Source organism: Stegodyphus dumicola, chromosome 5 (assembly GCF_044657685.1).
Source record: "Stegodyphus dumicola isolate Sdum_Otavi_A_Nest chromosome 5, ASM4465768v1".
In the NCBI taxonomy this organism is placed as follows: domain Eukaryota; kingdom Metazoa; phylum Arthropoda; class Arachnida; order Araneae; family Eresidae; genus Stegodyphus; species Stegodyphus dumicola.
The window spans coordinates 40,526,150-40,550,762 of NC_140772.1; the positions used below are offsets into that span (position 1 = coordinate 40,526,150).

At 33.1% G+C, this 24,613-nt stretch overlaps 1 protein-coding gene across 1 annotated transcript in view; it reads right to left on the minus strand.

Moving 5' to 3' along the window:
• Window positions 1-3,419: 3,419 nt before the first annotated feature.
• The window catches only part of LOC118190274 (iroquois-class homeodomain protein IRX-6-like), a 230,849-nt gene continuing 209,655 nt past the window's right edge, over window positions 3,420-24,613 (minus strand). Inside the window, exons 5-6 of the mRNA XM_035360972.2 lie at window positions 21,934-22,099; window positions 3,420-12,540 (exon numbers count right to left, since the gene is read on the minus strand). Of these exons, the coding sequence (XP_035216863.1) occupies window positions 11,465-12,540; window positions 21,934-22,099 (1,242 nt within the window). The 3' untranslated portion in view covers window positions 3,420-11,464. The remainder of the gene's footprint in view (window positions 12,541-21,933; window positions 22,100-24,613) is intronic.

Below are 24,613 nucleotides of genomic sequence, written 5' to 3' on the forward strand. Positions count from 1 at the left end.
GATTTCCTGAAACCTCCTATCTCCACGGCAGATATTTTGTAATCCCACATGTAAAGAATAAAAAGGTTTACCTGAAGTGAAAGGAGTTTAAAAAAGATGTTTGTTGTCTGAGAAACTTTCTAAATTCCAAAGGATTTGATATTTGTAGATATCCACTAGGGACTTGGACGCGATCTGGGTATCTTCGAGTGGGTCACTCGCAAAGGAATGAAGGGGGTGCATTTCCCTTGCCGACCTACAGAAGCCGCCTAAATTCGTGGTCATTTTTTTGCACCTCTTCCCTCTTCGGGCGTCGACAACTTTCTCTCTTGTTTCTGCTAATGTATTTTCCGTGTCCGACTTCGAGCCGGGACATGTGTCGGCCACTTCTCCATCGAAGCGCTTGATTTGCGACAAGGATTTCCACTAAGCTCCGTCTCTCCCACCCCCGTCTACGGAGAGAGAGATCCCACCACCCTCCTTCTGTTTGCTACTTTGTCCTTATTTCTCCCATTGATCGGTCCTTGACATCGCGAAAATCGCGATTCCGGGACTCTCATCCCGAACTTTTCTTTGACCTTCCTGGATCTGAATCTTTTAGAAATCCGAGTCCTGAGACTGCTTAAGGATACTCACAGTATTTTATTTTGATGTCTAATTAGTTACTTTTCTCTTTTTGCGTTGCTTATAATAATCGATGAATAAATATGTGGTCATTACAACTCTAAAACCCTGATTCTAAAAAGATAATTGTTCCCAAATTAAATGTTTATGCAAATGTTTATTCCATTTATATGTTTATTATTGTAGTGCCAATGTTGAATACCAGATGGCGTACAGATTGCTGATCGTATAATTCTTTTAATGATTTTTTTCGTTTTGTGAGTTGGCAATTAGATGAGTTGGACTCAAGATGCAGTAAAAGAACGACGGGGATAAAGACGTAAATAAAAATGTATTGAAGAAGTTAATTCAGTTTGTAACTAACTTATTTGTAAAAAATGTAAATACTTTAAATGTAATTAAACGTGCTGTCCTTTTAAGTAGTTTCTTAGACGTCTTTTCTAGAAGGTATTACCACATTATTATTATTATTATTTATTTATTATTTTATTTATTAAATATATATTCAAATGTTTGTTATTTCCAAAGTGAGTGCGGTCTTGTGTGTACAGAAAAAACCCGCAGATATAGGGGAATATTTAATGAAAGCATTGATTGTGATTAGAATGCAAGGTTTGCTATTTTATTAAATACAGCATTTTATTATGGTGTAGAAATATTTAAGAAGTGTAATTATTCTATAAAGTAGGATAATTAAATTTCTGGTACTTTTCCGTTTCGCCGGCGCAAATCTCGCCAAGCAGACTTTGTTGGCGACAACATACAGTATACACATAAAAAATGTTAATTCCAAGAATTTTTTTTTATTTTGAAGGCATAAACATTTTAATATGGTTTAAAATTTTGTAAAAAGCCAATAAATAAAGACAATAAATTTGTAAAAAGACATTCATTTAAGAATTTACTATGCTTTCATGGTTCAAAATCCTGATTCGCCGGTTCGTATCACGTGACCCCAAGTGATCTCATCTCACGTAAACTACGCTACTAAAATCTAATTCGCTCAGTAATTATCTACATTAATTTCAAGTTAAATCTTAATTTGGAATACAAGTTTAAATGCAAGAATTATTTCAATTCGTACGAATAGCTTACTCAGAAATTATGTAAAACCTCAGTGCTTTACTTCGCTAGTGCATTCTCATTAGAATTGATGAATTTAACACTTGATTTCGCCTTCGGATGAGCGGTGTAATTGCGTTCTAATTGACTTAGAACTAATTGACTTATTACCGTGAATTGTCTTAGGGGATAAAATTTAAATATCGTGTAAAAATTCTATATGCCAGTATTGAAAGAAACAATCTGATAAGAAATGGCTTCAACTTGTTTTGAAACTGAGGCGTAAAAGGTTACCAGCGAAGATATTTCGTCTGGCATCAGTTAAACCATTATTGGCGACTTTATCGTTTGCGCCGGCAAAACGGAAAAGTACCAAATTTCTTCTTCTCATTTTTCAATTTCATTTTCCAGAGTAACTGTTTATAAGACTACCAAAGTTTAGAAATATATATATGCAAAAGGAAGGGTTTATCTTCGAATAAATACGACTAACTTACTCTAAATACATTCAGTGAAGATAATTGTATTGCCTATGAAAGACACCTATATACCTAACAAAAATCTAAATTTTTGTAACTGTGATGATCAGAAACAGAAGCTTACGTTTTAGAAAATGAATTAAGGCTGTTTTTTCCGTTTTGCTGATATTCATCTGTCACGACAATATTTAGAAAAATAGTTTATGGGAGATTAAGACTATAAGATAAGATAGATATAGATCTGGAAGATATAGATTAGGAATTAAAAAAGTGAGGAGAAAGATTTTTGGTTGATGACTCTTTTCTTCGTTTCAATAGCTGAATGTTGATGTTTCTCATAAAAATTATTAATTTTAATTGCGTGATTTTTTTCACAATCCTCAGAATCGTAAACTGGGAGATATTAATTCTTTTTTCTATCCACAATAAAATAATTCGTATGATGGTGATGGCACTTCTTTATATAATCTCAAATATCATAGTCTGGATAACAATGACATTTTCTTCACTATCTTCAACTGTATAACGGAGATGATAATGATACTTATTTTCACCACACTCAGCACTAATCTGAATAATGATGACACTTATTTTCACATCTGGAAGATATAGATTAGGAATTAAAAAAGTGAGGAAAAAGATCTTTGGTTGATGACTCATTTCTTCATTTCAATATTTGAATGTTGATGCTTCTTTCTCATAAAAATTAAACCATTAATTTTATTTGCATGAGTTAAAGAAATATAAATCTAGAGTTTCCATATAATTCTAAACTCCCAAAACTCCCAAGATGTTGAATATTATTGATATTTAATCCATTAGGTATGTCCTGTACAAATTTTATTATTTGCGGTTTTTGTGCCCGGCGAATTTACTTTATTATGCATGTCTTCCTGGTATGTGTCTAAAGAAATAAACGCGTGCAGATATGCGTCTGAAGAGAATAAAGAAATGATGGTAAATGGAGAAATGGTTAATTAATATAAAGAGATTTAGGAAACTAGTTTCATGCTTCTTTTCATTATGTATACAAATATGGACGGAATTTCAGTTTTAATAGTAATTCAGGTTAAGAAACTTCGAAATTTTTTAAGCAATTCTACTTTTGGACAAACACATATTTAATTTCATTTTGTAACAAACAAACTTTTAAACTGTATTCTTGAAACCTATTAATTGAAATATCTTTATTTACCTGATAAAATTTAAAATTAACTCATTATAAACATAAATAAGAATAGGATTTTTATATGAACAAAAAATAACATGACAAAATTTCATAAACATTTTGTTGTTTTTAATGGAAAGAAAATATCATCTAATGAGCTTCTAAGCATAATTGATCTTATAAAACAAAGTTACATAGGGATTTTGAAATCCCAGAATTAGCAGTTTACAATAAATAAGACGCCGGAATCACAGAATCACAGCATTTATCCTAAGAGTAAAGAGGAGAGAGAGTCTCTTTCAATCATAACGTTCATATTTTGATATGTAGCTTCCGTTGTATCCGTTCACTTCAAGTACGTGAATAAAACTTGATTTCATATTTACAGTAGGCCTTTAAATCACCACTTGAAATTATATTTGTTATATCTTATTCTTGATTACTCCGAATTTCAATGGATCCGTGTTTTGATGGTAACACAAAATCATTCCCAATAAATTATTAAGAATTAATTTTAGTAATTTCCTTGATTAGTATGTTCTTTAGTAACTTTTCTCCATCGGTATATCGAACACTCAATTTATTCTCGATTAACAAACAGGGTTGTGAATAATCGATCTCTGTCTAAAAAACGAAAGTTAACTGGTTTATTGCGAAATGATAGAAAATTACTATCACAGGCGTAAAACAGAACTGTCTGGGGAAAATACAAAAAGGTATATAAAAATGCGTTAGATAACGTCAATGATAACAGATGGTGTCATAGTCATTTATAATTTAAATCCTTTCTTGCTGATGACGTTTATATGTTTCCTGATGTTATACAATAGGTTCGTTTAACTAATTAAATTGTTTGAAAATACAGGTAACTTATTAATATTAATTTTTGTTAATTATTATATGTGTTATTCCTCTGTGTTCTTATTTGCCCTGGCATTAACTGTGGTTTGAGTTTAATGTGGATACCATCCTCGGTATTACCTCTGTAAATCGGGAGCTGATTGTACCTAAAAAAGCATATTGAAACCCGATTTACCAATTTAATACCGAAAACTATGATTACGTTTAATTCAAAGTCATTGTTATTCCGAAGGCAGTTAAATGAACATAGAGAAGAGGAATGATTCACATTATAACTAAAAGAAAGTTATTATTAACGATTTACCAATTCTCCAGCGGTTTAATTTAGAGAATAAGTTCATTTATGTAAATTAAATTAGTACAAAAAAACTCCGATGCATTTTGCTTTTCCTTTTTATATTTTCCATAAACATTTTTCTGTTTTATACTGAAGGTTTTGACGGTAATTTTCCATTGTTCTGCAACAAATAAACTTAATTGTTTTTAAACAGGGCCCGGCCAATCAGCCCCGATAAATCGAGAGCTGACTGTAGGAATTATTATTTGGAAGAAATATGTATAAATTTATTAGTATTTGCTCCATAATTCACGTCTAAAATCTCGTCATTCATCAAATTATTATGTTTTAATTTTATGCAGGATTTAAAATTTAAAATGCCCAATTCTGTTGCTTTATTAAACGTTGTAAATTTTTTTATGCTTTAGTTGCCTTTCAGGATGTTATGTACGTGTGATACACGTTATGTAGTTTTCTTTTCAGTTGCTTTGGTTATTTGGAAATATTTTTGTATACTGTTTGTGTAAGATATTTCTTAATCCATGCCAGATTGCAGCTGAGTTAGGTACGATAGGGTAGGGACATAAATAATATATTTCTTGAAGCCTAGGAATTTAAAAATTGTCGTTTGGTGTGAAAAACATGTATAGAATGTATAAATTGTTTCCGTCAAAATTTTAGGATATACGGTAAAATGAAACGATGATTTATAATTATGTTTTTCGAAGTATTGAGTAAAACATTTTAAAATAGTGTCAATATCTGCTTCAGGCTCATTATGTCATGCAAATGCAAACATTAATGTTTGGAAATGAAAAGGTTGCATTAAACAATTGAATTCTTTAGGAATTCTACAGCTCATAAAATAAAGGCCGGAAGAGGGAGAAGTATCCGGAAAATTTTGCCAGATTTCAATTAAATTTTATATGCAGATAGGATAAGACCGAAGATAAAATGGTTCAAGTTTCTTTGCCCAGGGATAGCAGTAGTTGCAATAATTGCTGCGCCAGCACAAAAACTGCTTCTGAAGATGTTATAAAGTATTCGCTCATGAGGATTTAAACATTAAAAAAAAAAAGCTGATTGCATTTATCTTCTTCGTTTATTATAGAAATGCGTTGACGCTGACTTTTTGTTCTATACGAAGAAATTGGAGCGTTTTAAAGTTGATCTGTCATACAAATGAAAAAGGGCGAGTTGATCAAATTACTTTACTCTTCGACTTTTGGATCGGATAGGTGTTGCCATTGGATGATACTGGAAGCAGTGGATCCAGGAGACAGGAAACAGCGTCAACCAGGCAGTACACTCTTAAAGAGGACAACGGAATAAGATCAGGCGTAAAAACAACATGAATAGTCTTGAATGTATAACTAATCAGCTATTTATCATGTTATAAGTACTGAAATGATCACCTGGACTATTGTTAGACAACTATGACAGCGGAAAACATATTATATATGTTCATTTTGCCGACTACCATAATACAGTCAGTATTCTCCGTGTCTGAACTATTCAACCATCTATTCTATTTTTTTTCATTCGTTTCCGGAGATGAACTGGCCAGCGCTCTAATCTTATCGTAACTACTGAGCGGCAATCTCTCCTCAAGTAAAGCGTACTGGGTGACCATTTCGTTTGAAACCTGGATCTTTTGAAAATTATTTGTAGCACTTTCACAGCAGAAAGGTACGTAAATGAATTTATAGGAATTGTTATGTTTCATTTTATCATATATTATGGTGTAACTTCCACTTAGATAATTCCTTCTTGTTTACGTATACAATGGATTGTCTTCGTGATACTGACAACACACCGTTAGTCAGTCACATACTCTAATCTAGAACACTTTTGAGCTTTGGTGGAATGTTATTTACGTCAGTCTCAACTATTCCTCAAGTATTCCTAGCAAATTAAACGATATCTCCGATGTTATCCCTTAATACACGATCTGAGAAATTCTTGCATCAACTTCATACCGAATAACTGCTTTCAGTTAAGTCAAATTTGGGCCTACTAATGATTTACATTTTTATATAACTTTTCTTTATAAATTATCATAACTATTATAGAATTGCATATCGTTTCTTTTTTTACAAAGCATTTCATTCAGAACGACTGATTTTTTGCAGATACTTAGATTTTTTTTTAAATTAAAGACTGTATTTTTCTCAACACGACAATTTTGGACTGAAAACGAGACTGATTACAAGAGAAGAAAGAAAGCATTAATAATATATACCTAAATAAAGAACTGCAAATGAATGAGTTTCTTCATATATAGAGTGTGAAGCGAAGAAGTTGCTTTCAAAATCATAGCTCTGGATTGATTTTTAGAGCATGGCATGAATCAGATTGGACATGTCCATATTACATTATTAAATGGTATGACTGCTTCCGGTGAAAAATGCCGAAGATTCTTGATTAATATAGTTACAAGCGATTAGGCATGGTTATTCTGATATGACTTTATTTTAAACGATAGGGTACTAAAAATCTCTGAAAGCCACAGAAATTTCGTGAGCCTTAGTTAGAATCAAAGCAATGCTCATTTTCTTCTACAACATCAAAGAAATATTGATTAAAGAATTTGTGGACATCATGTTTTTCCTCAAACTTAGTGCTATTTTTTAATTCTCACGATAAAACTGCCATTTAAAAAATGCTTTCTGATAATGTGCATAGTATTCAGTAAATTATGATAAAGGGTTTTGAACATTATTTCTTCACTTATTTGTCAGACAGCATTATATGCACTTTTTGATTGCCCAAAACAAGGAATGGATTTCAGAAGATGTAACTTCGAAACCAGATTTATAACCAGAATTTATAATCCCATACAGTAACTTTTTATTTTTGGTCAAATGATCTGTATCTTTCTAAAATGAATTGGCACCTGAAATTCGATGCATTCATCGAAAGGGAATCAAATTCGATGAGTTCTGTTTAGCATCTCAAATTCTTTAACGATACTGTCTCTTTTTTTCTATGATATTTAAACTTGAAGTGAAATTGTTAATTGTTTAAATGAAGAAACTCGAAACCTTAAAAACACAGTTATGCGTTCCGAATAGAATTAGAACATAAATGAGGTTCATTGTGTGAAGAAATGTATAAAGGAACATTTTTTCACAATATACTTTTTTTTTTCTTTTCATGAATAACCCCATTGTTTTTATGCTCCACGTAATAAATAAGTAAATATACTGATTTTATGGAAACTAAAAATAATTTGTATACATTTTACTTTAGCAGAAACGCTTTCAGGTCTTCAAATTACTGCAATCTTTAGCTGCAATTAAATTAAAGACGTGTTCCACAAATAGACAAAAAGAATAAAGAATTTTCGCGAACATTTTGGAAAATGCAATGAAATGCTAGTAGCTAACCACGACGCTCTTTATAATGAAACAGAAAAGAAAAAAATAACGGAATAAAGCAACTGGTGCCGTCAGGAATCGAAAATGGAATCAGAAATGTTTTGTTCATAGATGGGTACAAGAAGTCACTGGATGAAGAACATTTACCTTCTTACCCATCTCCTCACGTAAATTAGCTTCTACAAACAGTGCAGTGACTTAGCTTCTGACAGCGCATGGATCTTTTGTGGCCTACTTATTTCGTTTTGGGCTACATAAGACAGACAGCTGCATTTGTGGCTTACCAGGTACATTAGACCACTACTTGTTTCAGGGTCAAATGACCAAAGATCTACATGTTTAGCCCTGTACAACAACCAGTGCTCGTGAATGGTTTCACCAAATTCTCAGGAATAAATATCTTCCAGAAGCTTCAGACTCTAACGAACTATCTTGTTATGAACAGCAACAGTCTCAAAGCAGTATAATTCTCATTTTTATTTATAATTTTTTGTACCTATTAATTTTATTAACGTAAGTAGCAGTCATAAAAGGGGTTTATAATCTGTATGATAATAGTTTTGCATTTGTAATGGTATTCTATTACTTTTTTTTTTAAATAAAAGCCGCTAAATGAGCGGAAGAAGCTGAAGCTGAAGTTCTTTTAGACGGAACAGCTGCTCATTCGGTGATTTCCTGTTTATAGATGAGTGGAAAAAAACAAGTTAAAATTTAAGTCAATGACTAACGTAGAGAAATTTTTTATGGATGTGAAACGCCTCTAGAAAATCTAATTCACCAACTTAAAGCGATTTTTGAATCATTTTTACAGAAGAAAAATATCCCTAGAGTCAGTTTTATGTGACATGTCGGATTTTTTTCTAAGTGATAATTTATTTATTAAATAAAAATTTATTGTTTTAGATAAATTAGACATAGTATTGAAAGTTTCTCGTGACATAAAATTGTATCATATACAAATTTTAGACATATAAGTAGAATATAAGATGACAAATTTTTAAATTCCAAGGCTTTATATTTATTCATGATTTTTTTTTATGAAGAAGCTAAAAATTATCTGCTGCTGATTATTTATGTACATGATAGTTTTACATAATGATTCCAAGGGAAATATTTTATATTGCTTGAAATTTTAGAAGGGGCACAGATTACGTAGAAAAATATTCCTATTATTTTACATAATCTGTGTTATACAATCTTATTTTTGTAAATTTACAAAAACTGAGCTGATATACATATTTTCTCAATTACGAAATAGTAGGGTTATCAGATATTTTATGGTACAACTAAGTAAGATCTTCAACACGAAAACCATGAATTGCACTTTTATAAGCAAATACGACACATCACTGTAAAGCAAAGTAATCATGATAATATTTATAATATGAATTAATATATCACCGGGATGAAATCTTTGCAAAACTAAACGGATTTAAGACTGCATAAATTTCACAGTAACTGCTGAAATGCTTAAGATTGAACTACAACTTACAAAATAAAAAGAGTTTTAGAATTTGTATTTACTGGAACTTTAATCAAGATTAAGGCTAGTATTAAGTAGCTTTTAGTCATTGTGCATTATAATTAGTAGACAGAAATACCTATTAAGTTAAACATGTTTAAAAGAAACACATTTTATCCCAATTAAAAGTTTTGTTTCTTATAATTAAATAATATACGGTGTCAAAAATGTTCTTATGTGGCCTTTATTTTCGCAACCATTGATCGAAGGCATATATTTCTAATTACAAAAATGTTTTAGATTAAGTCAAATATTCCTATTGTAGCAATTTTAATTTTAAGTTTTTTTTTGTGAATAACCAGCTAAATAGTAGATTCTGAAATCCAATCTTTCATACAGACCCTGGTCCTTATAGTCGCAAATAGTTTACACCTAAAAATAAAATGCAGAAGGTTTGACAAACATGCAACAAAAATTGACTGCATATTTAACTTAATTTTAAAGTTTGAGATCATATTTTCTGAAAACTGAGGAGTCGTACACAAATTTAAGAACTAAATATATTTATATGGAATTAGAAAAGAAATATCAATTTAGAAGATGGTTTCTGATGTTAATGGCAAACATTGACATGCAGATTGCCCTAAAAAAATTTGTTCAATTCAAATGATTTTCAAACAGAAGATTTTATTCACAGTTTTCTGTAGAATTCGCACTCTAGTATACAGAAGAAGGCTTCAAGTATTGGCTCATAGCCAAAGGGTAATATTATTTGCATAAACTAAAAATGAAAAATATTTCTTAGTCCAAAGAATTTTCTGTATGACTGTTAAATTATGATCCTAAAATAATAAAATTGCATGCGAATATTATCAATATATTTCAGAACTTCTGTAAAAATGCTATCAAGCGTAATACTATAAATTATAAGCTAAAGGATTTTGCACACACGTAAATGACAAAGGAATATCACTGAATGGCGTTAAACAGAAAAAAAAAATCAACTTTGAATTAGCTTACTTTGCATTTTAATCTGCAGTAATAACTGTTTTGGGCACTCAAAAATTTAAAGTAATTCCATAATTTGAAATTCTCGGTCAGTTATTCTCGTATGGAAGTCAAACGTTTTTATATTTTATGTTTTAGAATAAGTATATGTTTTTTCTAAATAAAATTCAAGAACTAAGAACCGTATAAAAGTTAGACATCGTAATTTTTACAAATTTTTTTTTTAACTTTAAAAATATAGGAATAAATTATTGATTTTATTTAAGCCATTTTTGTAATTGGACCAACAGTCACAAAATTAAAGACCTACGACCAACAGTAGCTATGACTAGCTGTCGTAAAAATAAAGTGTCGGGTAAAGATTTTTATGTACTCGATGTATAAAACGCATTATTATTATTATTATTATTATTATTATTATTATTATTATTATTATTATTTTTATTTTTAATTTCTTGTTGTTTGGTAACTTAACCGAACTAAAGTTGGTAATCTAGAAGTAGGCAAATTATCATGGAAATTATTATTTTTATTAAATTAATAACCCGTATGAATGCTTATTTTTTTAATGTTTAATAATCGTACAAAATACAAGACAACTTTGATGGGAGAATTCGCATTAAAAGGGATGATAATTATATCAAGCGCATTTTATACTACTTCATATCTTTCAGTTGGGATATTTTGGAAATATACTTTCTTTGAAAATATAAATATAAAATTTATTTCCTTTAGAATACGATTAAATTAAAATCTGGAACGAATGAAGACATAAAATTAAAAAATTCAATATAATAAGAAATATAATTAACGACTAGTAGCCATACTCTGAGCATTAGTATAAAGTTAGGAACTTAGGTTCAGTATATTAAGTTACCTACCACAAAAGAATTTTCCAAACGTTATATTTAAATACAGTATTTGGAATACACTATTTGAGTATTAGTATTCTTAGAAATGTGTTTATTTTACTTAAATGACAACATCTATTTTACCCATAAAGAGTGAGAATGTTAATTAACCAGTCTTATATTTTGTTCATTTATTTGTTTGTTTCTTCGCAAAACTTTTAAAATTATGCAAACAAGTTAGCCCTCTAAAAGAAAATCCCTTTTTCCTGCCATGTGCAGACTCTACACTTTCTTTACTCTTTTCAGTTCCGAATTAACAGTCATCTCGCCTTAATAACGGACCCGCATCAATCATTTGATTGGGCGTAGAAACGTCCTGATTGGTTGTGCTTTTGTGAACGGTATGACACTCATGCACTGTTTCTTCTTGAAGAGTTTGATTGAATGTTCTTCCCCTGAAGAATTCTGTTCTAGTCGACGTATCGCCATCTGAGTATTGCAGTAATCCAGAAGGATGAGGCGTCGTTAGCTTTTCAGGAGCTGAGTTCTGCGTGCCTACATCCGAACTGTCAATTGACTGGCATTTAACTGGTGGAAAACACATCGCGCTGACATCTTTTTTGAACTGTTTACCCTCATAAGTGTAATGTTCCGATCGTTCAACGAGATTTGGTGGGAATTCAGTGGTGGCGTAATGGGTTTGATTGTCCATCATACATGATCCCCTGTTTCCCGTAGTTATACAGTCCGTTGTCTCGCATTTTGCTTGAACACCACAACTAGGCAGCAGAGAATACATAGATCTGTCACAGCACATATCGTCCACGGGATGTTTCCTCATCGCCACACCGCTAGTCCGATCCGGAGTGAAATTAGCATAAGGAAGAGAACAGCTACCACTTGCCAGAGGCGTGGACTTTACCTTACCTGTCGCACTGTTATCCTCTTCTTTTTGTCCACTTTCTGAACAAAACTCGACGTGGCAAGGGAATAGAGATCTGCGAATCATGGGTGGGCTGTCTGAAGTGGCAGTACGGGCTAATGACCAAATCTTAGGCCTATTGTTGCTTGGGGCTGAACCGAATGATGGTCCAGTTTCATCTGCTGGACAAAACATTGAATCTTTTTGATCGCCTTTCATCGGTTCAAACCTTGACTGCGTGGCGCCGTAGCAAGAATTTTGTAAAGATAAGGTACGAGCAGGGCTTGGAGACTCAGAAGTTACAGAATCTTCAGATGAATGAGCTTGAACTCGGTAACAATCCATTCCAAAAGACAGACATTCTTTCCCAGTCTGAGACTGAGGCTTAGATTCCACTCGCCCGCCCTCGAACTGAGTCGAAAAGTCATGTTTATTGGCAAAAGTACCAGGTTCTTGCTTTAAAAAATCTAAAAAGGAAAAAGAGATTAATTCAGTTATAGATACAGGTAACATGATAGGCTTATGAAGGAAAAGACTGAGCTATCTTGATAAAGTTTATTTAAACTATTTCTTAATTATTAAAATAATTTTTAATATTTATTCTCTAGTTTTCTAATATAATTACATACTCATTTTCACAGCATTTTTCCGTACAAAAATATAATGGCTCAAAGAATTAAACTATAGTTATTTATATATTATGTGCTTTACTTGTATGTGATTTATATATTTCTAAAGAACTTAATGTGACAAAATTTGTTTTAATGTTTCTTCAGGGCACGCTTTATTCATATTTAAATTAAGCTTGGATTTCATGGCGAACTTTGTAATTATGATTTCTTTGTATTTAACTTAAAAGTAGATTATGAAAATTATTTTCTGTAGACAAAACTTTTGAAGAAGTATGCATAAATTCAAATGTTTCGATTTGTAGTTAAGATCTCGATTTATAGTTTAGATCATTCTCAAAGATATTTATTTTCAAAATAGGCCTTATTACAGCACAAAATGCAAAATTAATAAAAAAAAAAAAAGGAGCTTTTACAGTTTTCCTATTTTTTATTTTGTTTTATTTGTCTGTTATTACTATAATTTATTTAAAAATTAGGGAATACATAATGCCAGCATTTCACATTTATCTGATTCAGAGTATTGCCAATGAGTTACTTGATAATCCGCCTAAAAGCAAAAAATACTTTGCGGAAGCTTTAAGTTAGGTTATTTATTAGATTTATAAAATTTAGGATCTTATTAAACATATTTAATAGGAATATTACACTAATTTTTCTCCTGTTAATGTAGTGTTTGTATTAATGTTCTTCTAGCCACTGGAAAACATGAAGAAAATATCTGATTTAATTTACTTGATTTAATGTTGTATGTTGTATTAAATTATTGTATCATTAATCCAATAAATATCTAGTAATACTTAGTAACCGCGTAAGTTTCGACCTCAGTTCATTATAAAATGAGCTAACTGCATCGGAGCTTTCGTGATTTTCCTCAATAAGTGGAGTAATTACCAACACATTTTTTTGAATCCATCATGAAAACCTTTAACACAGGTAGATGGCGTTCGCGTGCTGAACAGTAATAAATTAGTCCTGTATGTGTTTAATAGACGAATTGATATAAAATGAATAATTAAATACGTAATGTTTGAAAAAGTTAAAAAGACTACAATGGGAAAAAAAAAAAAAAAAAAAAAAAAAAAAAAAAACAACGAAGAAACATCTTTTATCATGCGTACTTGTTCAATGCAAACTATAACGAGTATTTATTGCATGAAGCTGAGACCTATTTCTAAATTGCCTAACTACAATTTTGAAAATCAAATACATAAATTGCTTTTTTAAGGTTCTCAAAGAGATCATGAAAAGTATTTAATCGATACACAGAATGTCTATGAAAGCTTTTAGTTGGAACTTCGGTTTTCGCAGCCTTTGGTCGTAGACATAAAAAGTTAAATGAGGCAAATTTTCACGTATTGCCATTTTTACAATTAACAGAGAAATATAAAATTTATGCAGCGTTTTATGCAGTCCTCAGTCTCTATAATTAAGTAAACGTTTACGCTTATTCGGAAAAATAAGACACTATAATTGACTCTAACTTCCTATGAAAAAAAAAACTGACAGAGATTAATTCTGAAGTCTGAGATCTTGCTTCTAGAAAATAGAGAAATTAATCTTTACAGAAACTGAAGGGTGAAATATTTCAATTTATACGTAATTCAAAGCGAGGAATAAAAAGTAAGATTTTCGTCGAATTTTTCATGCAGAAATAGGAAAACATTTACGATCTTATTACTACTTTAATTACCTAGCTTATTTATTTATTTTTTAGGTTTATTTTATTTAACCCTGTGTTTTTAGAAGATTTTGTGTAATCAAATTCCGAGAAATAATAAGATCTATCGCTTTTGAATCTTTTATTTTTTCCTTTGTCAGAAAGAATAGTTTTGGAAAGGAGTTTGTCTTTGATTTCTTATTTCATTCTTACTAACTTTCACTGCTGGAGGTATTCTTGTAGTTGGTGTTAACGAATGAGGGAGACGAAATGCAGTTTTAATATTAATTGTTATAAAATGAAATAGTTGTTCTCACACAGAAAATGTTTTTCTAAAGTATCATTAATTCTTTACCTTTATTCAGGGTGTCCGCCGATAACATCGCGGCAAAAACATCGCGGACGAAAACGTTGCGGAGAAAACAACGCAAGGCAAAAACATCGTGCTACAAAACATCGTGGGAGAAAACATCGCAAAGAGAAAACATCGCAGTTCTAAAACATCGTGGTACAAAACATCGTCGTCGAAAATAAAGCGGTTCAAAAACTTCGCAGTTTAAAAACATCGTCGTCGAAAATATCGTGGTAAAAAATAAAGTGTCTACAAATCATCGCATGACGATAACATCGCAGACATGCTTTTTCAGGTTTTAATAATTGTAAATGGATATTCTCATAATGATTTATGAGCGCAAGATGTGAAGAAGGATAATTTTTACTTTCACATTTTTTTATTAATTAAAAAATTTTTGCTAGGAAACTTAAGCATAGAAAATTAAATGCAACTTATAGATTATACTTTTCATGAAAAATTACCAGTAAAAACTTTATAAAAAATGATTTATTAATGGCCTTTGTTAGTTAACTATGTCGCTTTAAAATTCTATTAAGTGCTTATAAGTTGCATTAATTTTCTATGCTTTTCTTATTTTCTCAGCAAAAATTTATTAGTTTATAAAAAAATGTAAAAGTAAAAATTATCCTTCTTCACATCTTGCGCTCACAAATTATTATGGGGATATCCATTTACAATTATTAAAACCTGAAAAAAAGCATGTCTGCGATGTTATCGTCATGCGATTATTTGTAGACACTTTATTTTTTACCCCGATATTTTCGACGACGATGTTTTTAAACTGCGAAGTTTTTGAACCGCTTTATTTTCGACGACGATGTTTTGTACCACGATGTTTTAGTATTGCGATGTTTTCTCTTTGCGATGTTTTCTCCTACGATGTTTTGCAGCACGACGTTTTTGCCTTGCGTTGTTTTCTCAGCGACGTTTTCGTCCGCGATGTTTTCGGCTGTAACTTTATTCAGGGGTCATATAAATCTCGTAGTTGCTATTCACTATTAAAAGAATTAGAATCTATTAGAATCTTCAATAAGAATTTGAAAATCCAAACAAGTGTCATTATAACGTCAGCGTCGCCGAAATTTCTAGCAAAAATTTCTAAGATTTTGCAATTTATTCATTTGAAGACTTGGTATTATTAGAAATTATTAGACTTAGCTGTATTAGAAAGCGAGAGAAAAAATAGCATTCTTTCCTAAAGATCTTTGCCTGATTACTGTCTGTAGATATTGCTCAATAAATTAAGGGCTATAGTACTTTTCCATTGTTACAAAATGCAAGCACATTGAAGCAGTGATATAAATATTTTAGCACATTCTTCTGATGAGTACCTTTTATAAACAGTAGGTTTTCTGGTACGTGAGAAATTCCCAGACGCATACTGAACTAAATGTGTGAACGCTTCAGGATCACATTCTTACTTCTTTAGCAGAATGAAAGAACTCGCAATACACTGCAATTGCCGAATCATGGACTAAGATCCCGCAATCGAAAATACGGTTAAAAGACAGTTCACGGTATTGCACATTGGTAATTTTGTTGTTGTTGCTAATGCTCACCTATAGTCATGCTCACCTATAGTCTGACCTATAAGCTGAAGTCCACGAAATTTTCGGTGGCAAGGAGCGTAAGTTTACGGCTGCTATTGGCTGTCTTGTGTACCTTATAGGTGACAGTGCGATTTAGCTCAGTTCTGCCCCCAATTTTGATGGAGAGCAACCTCGGGGGGGACAGGTCCGAGGGTATTCCACCCCCTCTTTCCCTACCACCAACCTCTCGAGAGGACTTTCGGCTTGCCTCATATTTAGAGTACCCCTATGCCGCACGGATACTATACATTTAATAAACATCTATGCCTTCTTCTGGATTCGAACCCGTGCCCTTCTGCACGGCAGTCAGCGGCGCTAACCACTATACCGTTTGGGGGAGGGTAATTTTGTGCATATTCTGTGTTATTTTCCCTTCTGCTCAAGTGTCAGTTTATTATAGATCATATTTATTCAATATTTCTCATACTATCATGTAAGTGAGATATTCATTTGGACTATTAGCGCAGTAGAAGATCCCTTCTCTAGAAACGTTAAGATAAAGATTTCTGTACTTAATCCTGAGAACTTTTTCAACTATCATTCTGTAAATATTTTGCATCATATGTATATTTTATTGTAGTTTTTCTTTTCATTGAATGATACCTTCAAGTGGAGTACCACTACAGTTCACTTCCACATCAACAGAGACGGCACTAGCAGTCTCAAGATCTCCTCCCGTGCATTACATTCCTTCATTTTGTTACTATTTACGGCATTCTCTTTTTGTCCATTCGAATGACTGTGCAAATGCACATAATTTTTAAATACAATGAAAGGCCCTAAGGCGCCATTATGTTGGATGGTAAATGCATCCTTATGTAGAAGCCAGCAGAAGAAAGAAGTTCCAAGTAGGTGTAACAGTTGAATGATCATTCATCTTATTCGGTTATTCGTACATTGCATGAACCAAAATTTTGCGTAAGTTGAATTCTTGCATACAAATAGCTCTCATAAATAAATCTTCTTCTCTAGGGAACGCAAAATAAGGGCTATAATTTAAATAGTAGATTTTTTTTTTTGTACTGTACTGTGAAGCTAACATTTGAAGATTTAATCACGGAAAAGTTCAGCTTAAGGCAAAGGAGTAAAATTGATAAATTAAAAAAAATAATTAATATTTTTTATTACAGTAAGACCCCGCTTAACGCTGTTTCGTTTAGCGCTGTTTCGGTTTAGGCTCTTTTATTTCAACCCGGGGATTCCACGAAATCGCTCGCAGCATATGGGGATTCCCCGAAATATTATGCAGCGATAGGTTTCAAATACATATCCGAAAGAGTGTACTTGTATTTCTTGTTTGGTGCGGTATTGTACAGACATATTTTGAAGGGGTAAATGTGGAAGATGTCGAAGAAATAATTCAAGAAGCAGCGGCTAGTCTTTCTAATGATGAGCTCAAGGAATTAACTGAACAAGAAGAAAACAAAAATGTTGACAGCAGTGATTCAGAAGAAGAGCAAAAAGAACTTTCGATGGCGTTTGTAAAAAGGAGTTTGTCTACCATAACTGAAATAATGGATCAATTCATTGAAAATGATCCGAATTTTGACAGGAGCTCAAGAGTAAGGCGTGGTGTTAGAGATGCTCTATCCGTTTATGAAGAACTTTTAAGAAAACAACGCAAAAGAAAAAGGCAAACAACATTAGATGCTTTTGTCACAAAAAGGCAGAACACTGAAAACGCGGAAGGCTAACTAAATATGACTGACTTAGAATTTTATTTGTTTTTTTTTAAGAATATTCGTTTTGTTATTTATATTTTGTTTTTATTTTTGCAAGAAATAATAATGTGGTATTAATTTGGGCTTTAAGAAATAAATGTTTGGTTTTATTTTTATTAAAAAAACATACTTTTTAAATTTAATACCTAACCAATTTCCTAGCCATCTTTCCCTAACCCCAATATTTACATGTAAAGATAGCCTCGTTTAGCGTTGTTTCGCATTACGCTCTACTTTGATGGAACGCATCCCCCGCGTTAAGCGGGGTCTTACTGTAGTCTGATGCAAGGAGCATATTACAACTTTAATATGTGGAAAGCGTCTATTGCTTCAACAGATTACCGATTTATTCCATATTTTTTACACAATATCTCTCTAGACAGAAAGTGTTGCCAAATGCATAATTTCCACGTTTTCGAATTTTAACTGAATTAATGTTAATTAATCATCACATTGAACGGCGTAGATATTTTATACTCTGGACTTACTTTAAAGGGAAAATGTATGCAAAAAAAAACCAGGAATCATGAAACAGCTTAAAGCCAAAATTCGAAAATCCGTTCAAGAATTAGCAAGCAAAATTCTTTAAGAATTGCGAAAAATTATCTGGAGAAAGTACATCAAGTCGAGGCTAACGATGATCTCCTTTTGACAGATATTATTTTTAAAACAAAATATAACTATATCTACATAAATTGTATTTAAAGTTAAGAATAGTAGAAAATACTGAAATCAAAAATATTATTTATCTTAATTTAGAGTGAACAACAGGAACATACAGTGGATGGACAAAAATATGGAGACACCTTGTGAAATGCATGTTTGAAAAGAAAGATTGATTTTAATGAAATATGTAGGTGGCGCTGGCGTTTTTGACTACTGACGCCACCTATACAACTTCGTAAATGTGCTAAACAGTTCAGTTGTTGTCGGAGTACTGTTATGTGAGGTTGTCATTGCATTATGTCAGAGTTAACAGACTTCGAACGTGGGCAAGTTGTTGGAGCACGTATGGTAGGTGCTTCCGTAAGCAAGGTAGCCGAGGTGTTTAGTGTTTCAAGAGGTACTGTATCGAAGATTTATTCCGCATATTTGAAAAGCGGAAAAACATCATCTGATAAATCACAGCGCGGGCGAAAGTGTGTCCTGAGTGATCGTGACAGACGATCATTAAGGGCAATTGTGACGAAAAATAAGAAGACCACAGCTGCAAAAGTTACTGCTGAAATGAATGTTGTGTTATCGAACCCTGAGAGTACCAAAACAATTAGAAGGGAGCTTCATAAACAGGGAATTGCTGGCCGTGCTGCAATTGAGAAGCCACTCATCAGTGATGCTAATGCCCGTAACAGCAAAAGGTGGTGTTTAAGTCATAAAGCCTGGACTATAGAGCAGTGGAAGCGAGTAATATGGTCTGACGAGTCTTCTATCACATTGTTTCCCATTTCTGGCCGAGTTTATGTCTGGAGAACGCCATCTCAAGCCTATAATACAGACTGCTTGTTGTCAAGAGTGAAACATGGCGGGGGGTTCTGTTATGGTTTGGGCAGCCATATCGTGGTTCTCTGCTAGCTCCATGATAACTGTGTCAAGGCACATGACTGCCAAGACTTATGTGAACATTTTGGCCGATCAAGTTCATCCCATGGTACAAACTTTGTTCCCCGATGGTGATGGTGTCTTCCAAGACGACAAAGCCCCTGTTCACACAGCTCACATTGTCCAGGACTGGTTTTCTGAGCACGAGGATGAGTTGTCCCATCTCCCCTGGCCACCACAGTCACCAGACCTGAATATTATCGAACCTTTGTGGTCTACATTGGAACGGAAAGTGCGTTCTCGTTATCCACACCCAACATCGTTATCTGAACTTGCCACCGTTTTGCAGGAAGAATGGTATAATATTCCCTTGGCAAACATACAGGAACTGTATTTATCCATTCCGAGAAGACTGCAAGCTGTTTTGGATGCCAACGGGTTTCCTACACCATATTAAGCAAAGAAACATGTTTTTTTAAAGGTGTTTCCATATTTTTGTCTAACCCCTGTATATATATATACACACCTGTATGTTTCACAACTGCTTGTTGTTATTTTAATAGATCTTTTTCTTACAGTTTCTGGAAACAACTTGTATATGTTTTTTTTTTTTTTTTTTTACTTTGTTTTTGTGTCATTATTGTACTAGATAAAATTCCGGACACTATTTCTAATTAAAGTTTAATCGTATCACGAAAATTAAAATTAAGGTAACATTACTTTTCTTATAACTTTTATATTAATGCATAATTGTTGCTAAGTTTTGCATCAGTCAAAAACTTTTCATTCCTTAAGAGTTCATTCAGCAGCAGAATCACTACTCTAAAAATTTAAAATGCCTTCTCTGTTTAAGTTGAAGAATTATGATAAAATATTTGCGCTCGCTATTAAAGTAAATAAGGTTCGTATTGAAAATAAAGTTAATCTGAAATAAAATAAGGCTAATAAATCCATTGCACAAGTGACGATTACTTTCTCTTATGTAATTTGAATTCTGAATTATATCTTATAAGGTATTTCTCCCGCCTTAGCATACCTTCGTAGTGTAGTGGTCAGCACGCTCGGCGCGTATTCAAGAGGTCCGTGGTTCGAGTTCCGTCGAAGGCGCTGCTTATTTTTCATTTCTCGGGCTTTCAAAAATTACCTAATGTCTCTGCAGTGGCTCCCGAACCAGAAGGGTGGTGGATGATTATTCTACCCACCAGTATTTGGCGATTGGGTACCCTAATCCCTATTCGCCCTTTAAAAGGGGAAGTATATAAGGTGTTTCTCCTGCCTTCTCAGCATGCCTTCGTAGTGTAGGGGCCAGCACGCTCGGAGCGTATTTGAGAGGCCCGTGGTTCGAGTCCCGGCGAAGGCGTTGCTCATTTTTCATCTTTCCTGCTTCGAAATAACTTAATGTCTGTACAATCTGATTTAATAGTTATGATAAAGCATATAAGAAGCAACTGCCTAAGAGAACGAATGCTTTTATTGTGGACTTTTCCTGAAGGAAACTACTGTCTCATAGTCATTTTAGACATGACGAATACCTCAAAAACGCCTATTCAATCCATTCACTAGCCGGCATTGAAACCCTCGTCAACTAGTATTATAGAACCTCAAGTCACAAGCATCTCTTTTCACGAGAAAACTGATCCAGACTCAGATTTTATGAACAAAAATATCTGGGATGACGAACTTTTTTTTAATAATGAGTACGCAAGCCCCCAACGACGATTTTCAAAGGTAATTTCAGGTAAGCTCTTATACAGAATTAACAACATTTAGAGACTATTTCTTAATTTTATTGCGAAAGCCTAGCAGAAATGACTTACAAGACCATAAATTTGGCTCAAACGAAATTAAGATCAGATCATGTTGAAAATAGAGATTTGAAGGACTTTGACATCAAGGAGTTTTGCTTTCTATAAAATTGTGTCTGTAGGCAAAACCATGGCCATATAAGTTAATTACAATTGCCAAAAGAATATTCTCTCAAATAACACACCTGCTTGTTCCTTAAGCTAACCATTAAGATATTTCAAGCTTGAGTGACAAAAGAAAAGATGCGGCTTCTGACACTTAATATCTCTTTCTAAACAAATCAGCGCTAGTGTTCCGACTCAGCGCGGTAGCATTTTATTTCACACGGCATGAATTGTAATAACCTTTCAAATTTTTAACCTCTCTTTAATGTACACTTAATTTGCTTAACCTTCTGGTGCGAGCGCATATATGTAACGCGATTCGAAGAGAAGATAGGATAAGGTTTGAACTGTTATATACAATTTAGAATATTGCACCCAAGAGGTCTTCTGAATGATTAGTACTGCATTGGATAATATTATGTTAAAGTTTTGTCTTGGAGAAAATGAAGGATCTTACCGGGAAGATTGCTGTCTGTACAATCTTCAGTGTTGTCATCCGATTTGATGTCTCGGGGAGAGATACTGTCCCGATCGTCCCCTTCGCTGGTTTTATTCCTGGGTTCCCAAGTCATTTTGTTCTCTTTCTTCAACCTGCGACGGGCATTGGCGAACCATGTTGACACCTGGATTGAGAAAGCAAAAGTTAAATAACAGTCAGAAGTAGCAGCGACGTAGCGTAGGTTTCTGCCACTCGGGAGATATGCCAAATTTGCCGGCCCCTCCTGCCTACAACAGCCCACCAGCGGCCGAGCGGTAAAGACGCTGAACACTGGTAGTTCGGTCTGAGGTTCGAATCCCTCGAACGGCCTGGCTGCATGGGCGTTTTCGTGGTTTTCCCCATGTGTAACGTGTATACGAGCCAGTTTCCCTTAGAAAGTCCTCCACGAAAGGCATCCCTCCCTTTAGGCAGATAGCCCTCGTGTGCTTTGCCATAATTAAATACATCAACATCAACATCAACATCCTGCCCACAACATGTGATATCATTATTAAAAAGAAAACTTTATAATATGTTTTAAAAGGTACAATTGTAAAAGGGTCTTCCTAAACAGTGAAAGAAAAAAAAAAAAAATTGGGACGGGCCTTGATCCGGATCCTGTGAGCACTTTTCGCATAATAATAATAATCATTTATGCCAGAAATATGAAAGGGTTGGATTGGATTGGATTATTCAATTATGGCAAAGCACACGAGGGCTATCAGCCTGAAGGGAGGGATGCCTTCGTGGAGGACTTTCTAATGGAAACTGTCTCGTATTACACATGGGAAAAACCACGAAAACGCCCATGCAGCCAGCCCGTTCGCGGGATTCGAACCTCGGACCGAACTACCAGTGTTCAGCGTCGTTACCGCTCGGCCGCTGGTGGACCAGAAATATGAAAGGTTTTAATTTTTTTATGATTTCAATGTGCATAAAACAGCGTACATTTAACATGATATGTATTTTAATTCGTATTGTATTACTATAAATCGGATATAAAAAGGTCTAAGTAACAAGGAAAAAATTTAAATATCCTAAAAAGGTCTTGTCATAATAAACTTAAAAAAGATTATTTTTTTTTTGAAAAAATATATTACAAAACTGACCGGTAGCTCTGATATGAAAGCCAAAAGAGAGAAAATAAAACTTGTTTAATTTTTAGCCGAATTCAAGTATAGATGGTTGGTAGCAGAAACGTTAGAAAATAGAGTTTGAAAACAAAACACAAGTGTCTGAAACGTTTAATTTCTTTAAATATTATGTGTCTTTAAAAATGAAAAAATATATATATACATGATTGTAGACTCTCAAGAGAGCTGTGAGAAAACTCAAACCAAGAACGATCAGAAGATTAAAAAGAAACATATAAATATATTTTTTCTTAAAAAATTAGGTCATACTATTTAATGGAGACTTAAGAGCATTAAGTAAGACCGAGGCTTCGAAATTCGAGAAATCAGCATTTTTCCAAACATGGAAAAAAGCCAGTATAGAAAGGAGCATCAAGTGCATATAGAAAAAGAATTTCACATAATCTCAAGTGAAGATTCTTTAGACATCTATATAATCTTACTAGAATTAACAGTCTTGATAATTATAAAGTTGAGCAATCAACGAAAAGAAATTCTATTTTAAAGGAAGAGTTCTTCACTCTCGTCAGAGATTCAGTTATGAGTGTCTTTGAATTATACGGTTAAATTTTGTATTACTGTGTTGGAAAGTGTAAAAACTTCACGAAGAAGAACGGAGGAATAAACTTAGTTACAAAGTAAGGATGCTATTGGATGCTTAAAATACAGTTTCTGTAATAGATATTTCTAAACAGATATTACTAGTATATATATATATATATGTGTGTGTGTGTGTGTGTGTTGCCGAAAAAGTATTAAACGTAAGGTCATTTTACTGTTCGACCTTAACACACATATGTACACATTCACAAGACCGAAAAAACCTTCTTGAAATTTGAACTTATTTACGCAGTTTACGTCATTTTGATATACTCCAAAATTTATATTGCTGATATAAAAGCGTAACATTTTTCTTCAATTCCTTCATTCTCTAAAATTTCCGCAACTATGTAATACTTCAAAATTAAGATTAGGTTATTTGAATATGGCAAAAATACGAAGGCTACATGGCTGTGGCGAGGGATGCTTTAGTGGAGGGCTTTCTAAGGGAAACTGGCTTGTATTCACGTTACACATGTTGAAAACCACGAAAATAAACTATGCAGCCAGCCCATTAGTGAGGGTTCGAACCCGAGTCAACTAACAGATTCAGCGATCTTAATCACTTTGCCCCAAGAGGGGCACTTCAGAACTATGAGAGCGAGTAAAAATGTAATCTTAATGTGGCTATAAAAATTCACAGAAAATACATGCACTATTATAGATTTGTTGTGCTTTTCAAATTAAGATATAATTACAGGTTGTATGAAAGATATGACATTAAGAAACAAAAATCAAAATGAAACCTACTTTGAAGAAAGCAGAAAGAGGGTAAGTAAACAGTTATCTGATTTTGTACACCCACCGGAAGTGAGAAATCAGTCCGTAATCTCATCGTCCAATTCACTCATGGAATGTTTGGACATTATCCAATTTATTCGTCTGATCCTCATCATCAACACTGATCCTCATCATCCATCATCATC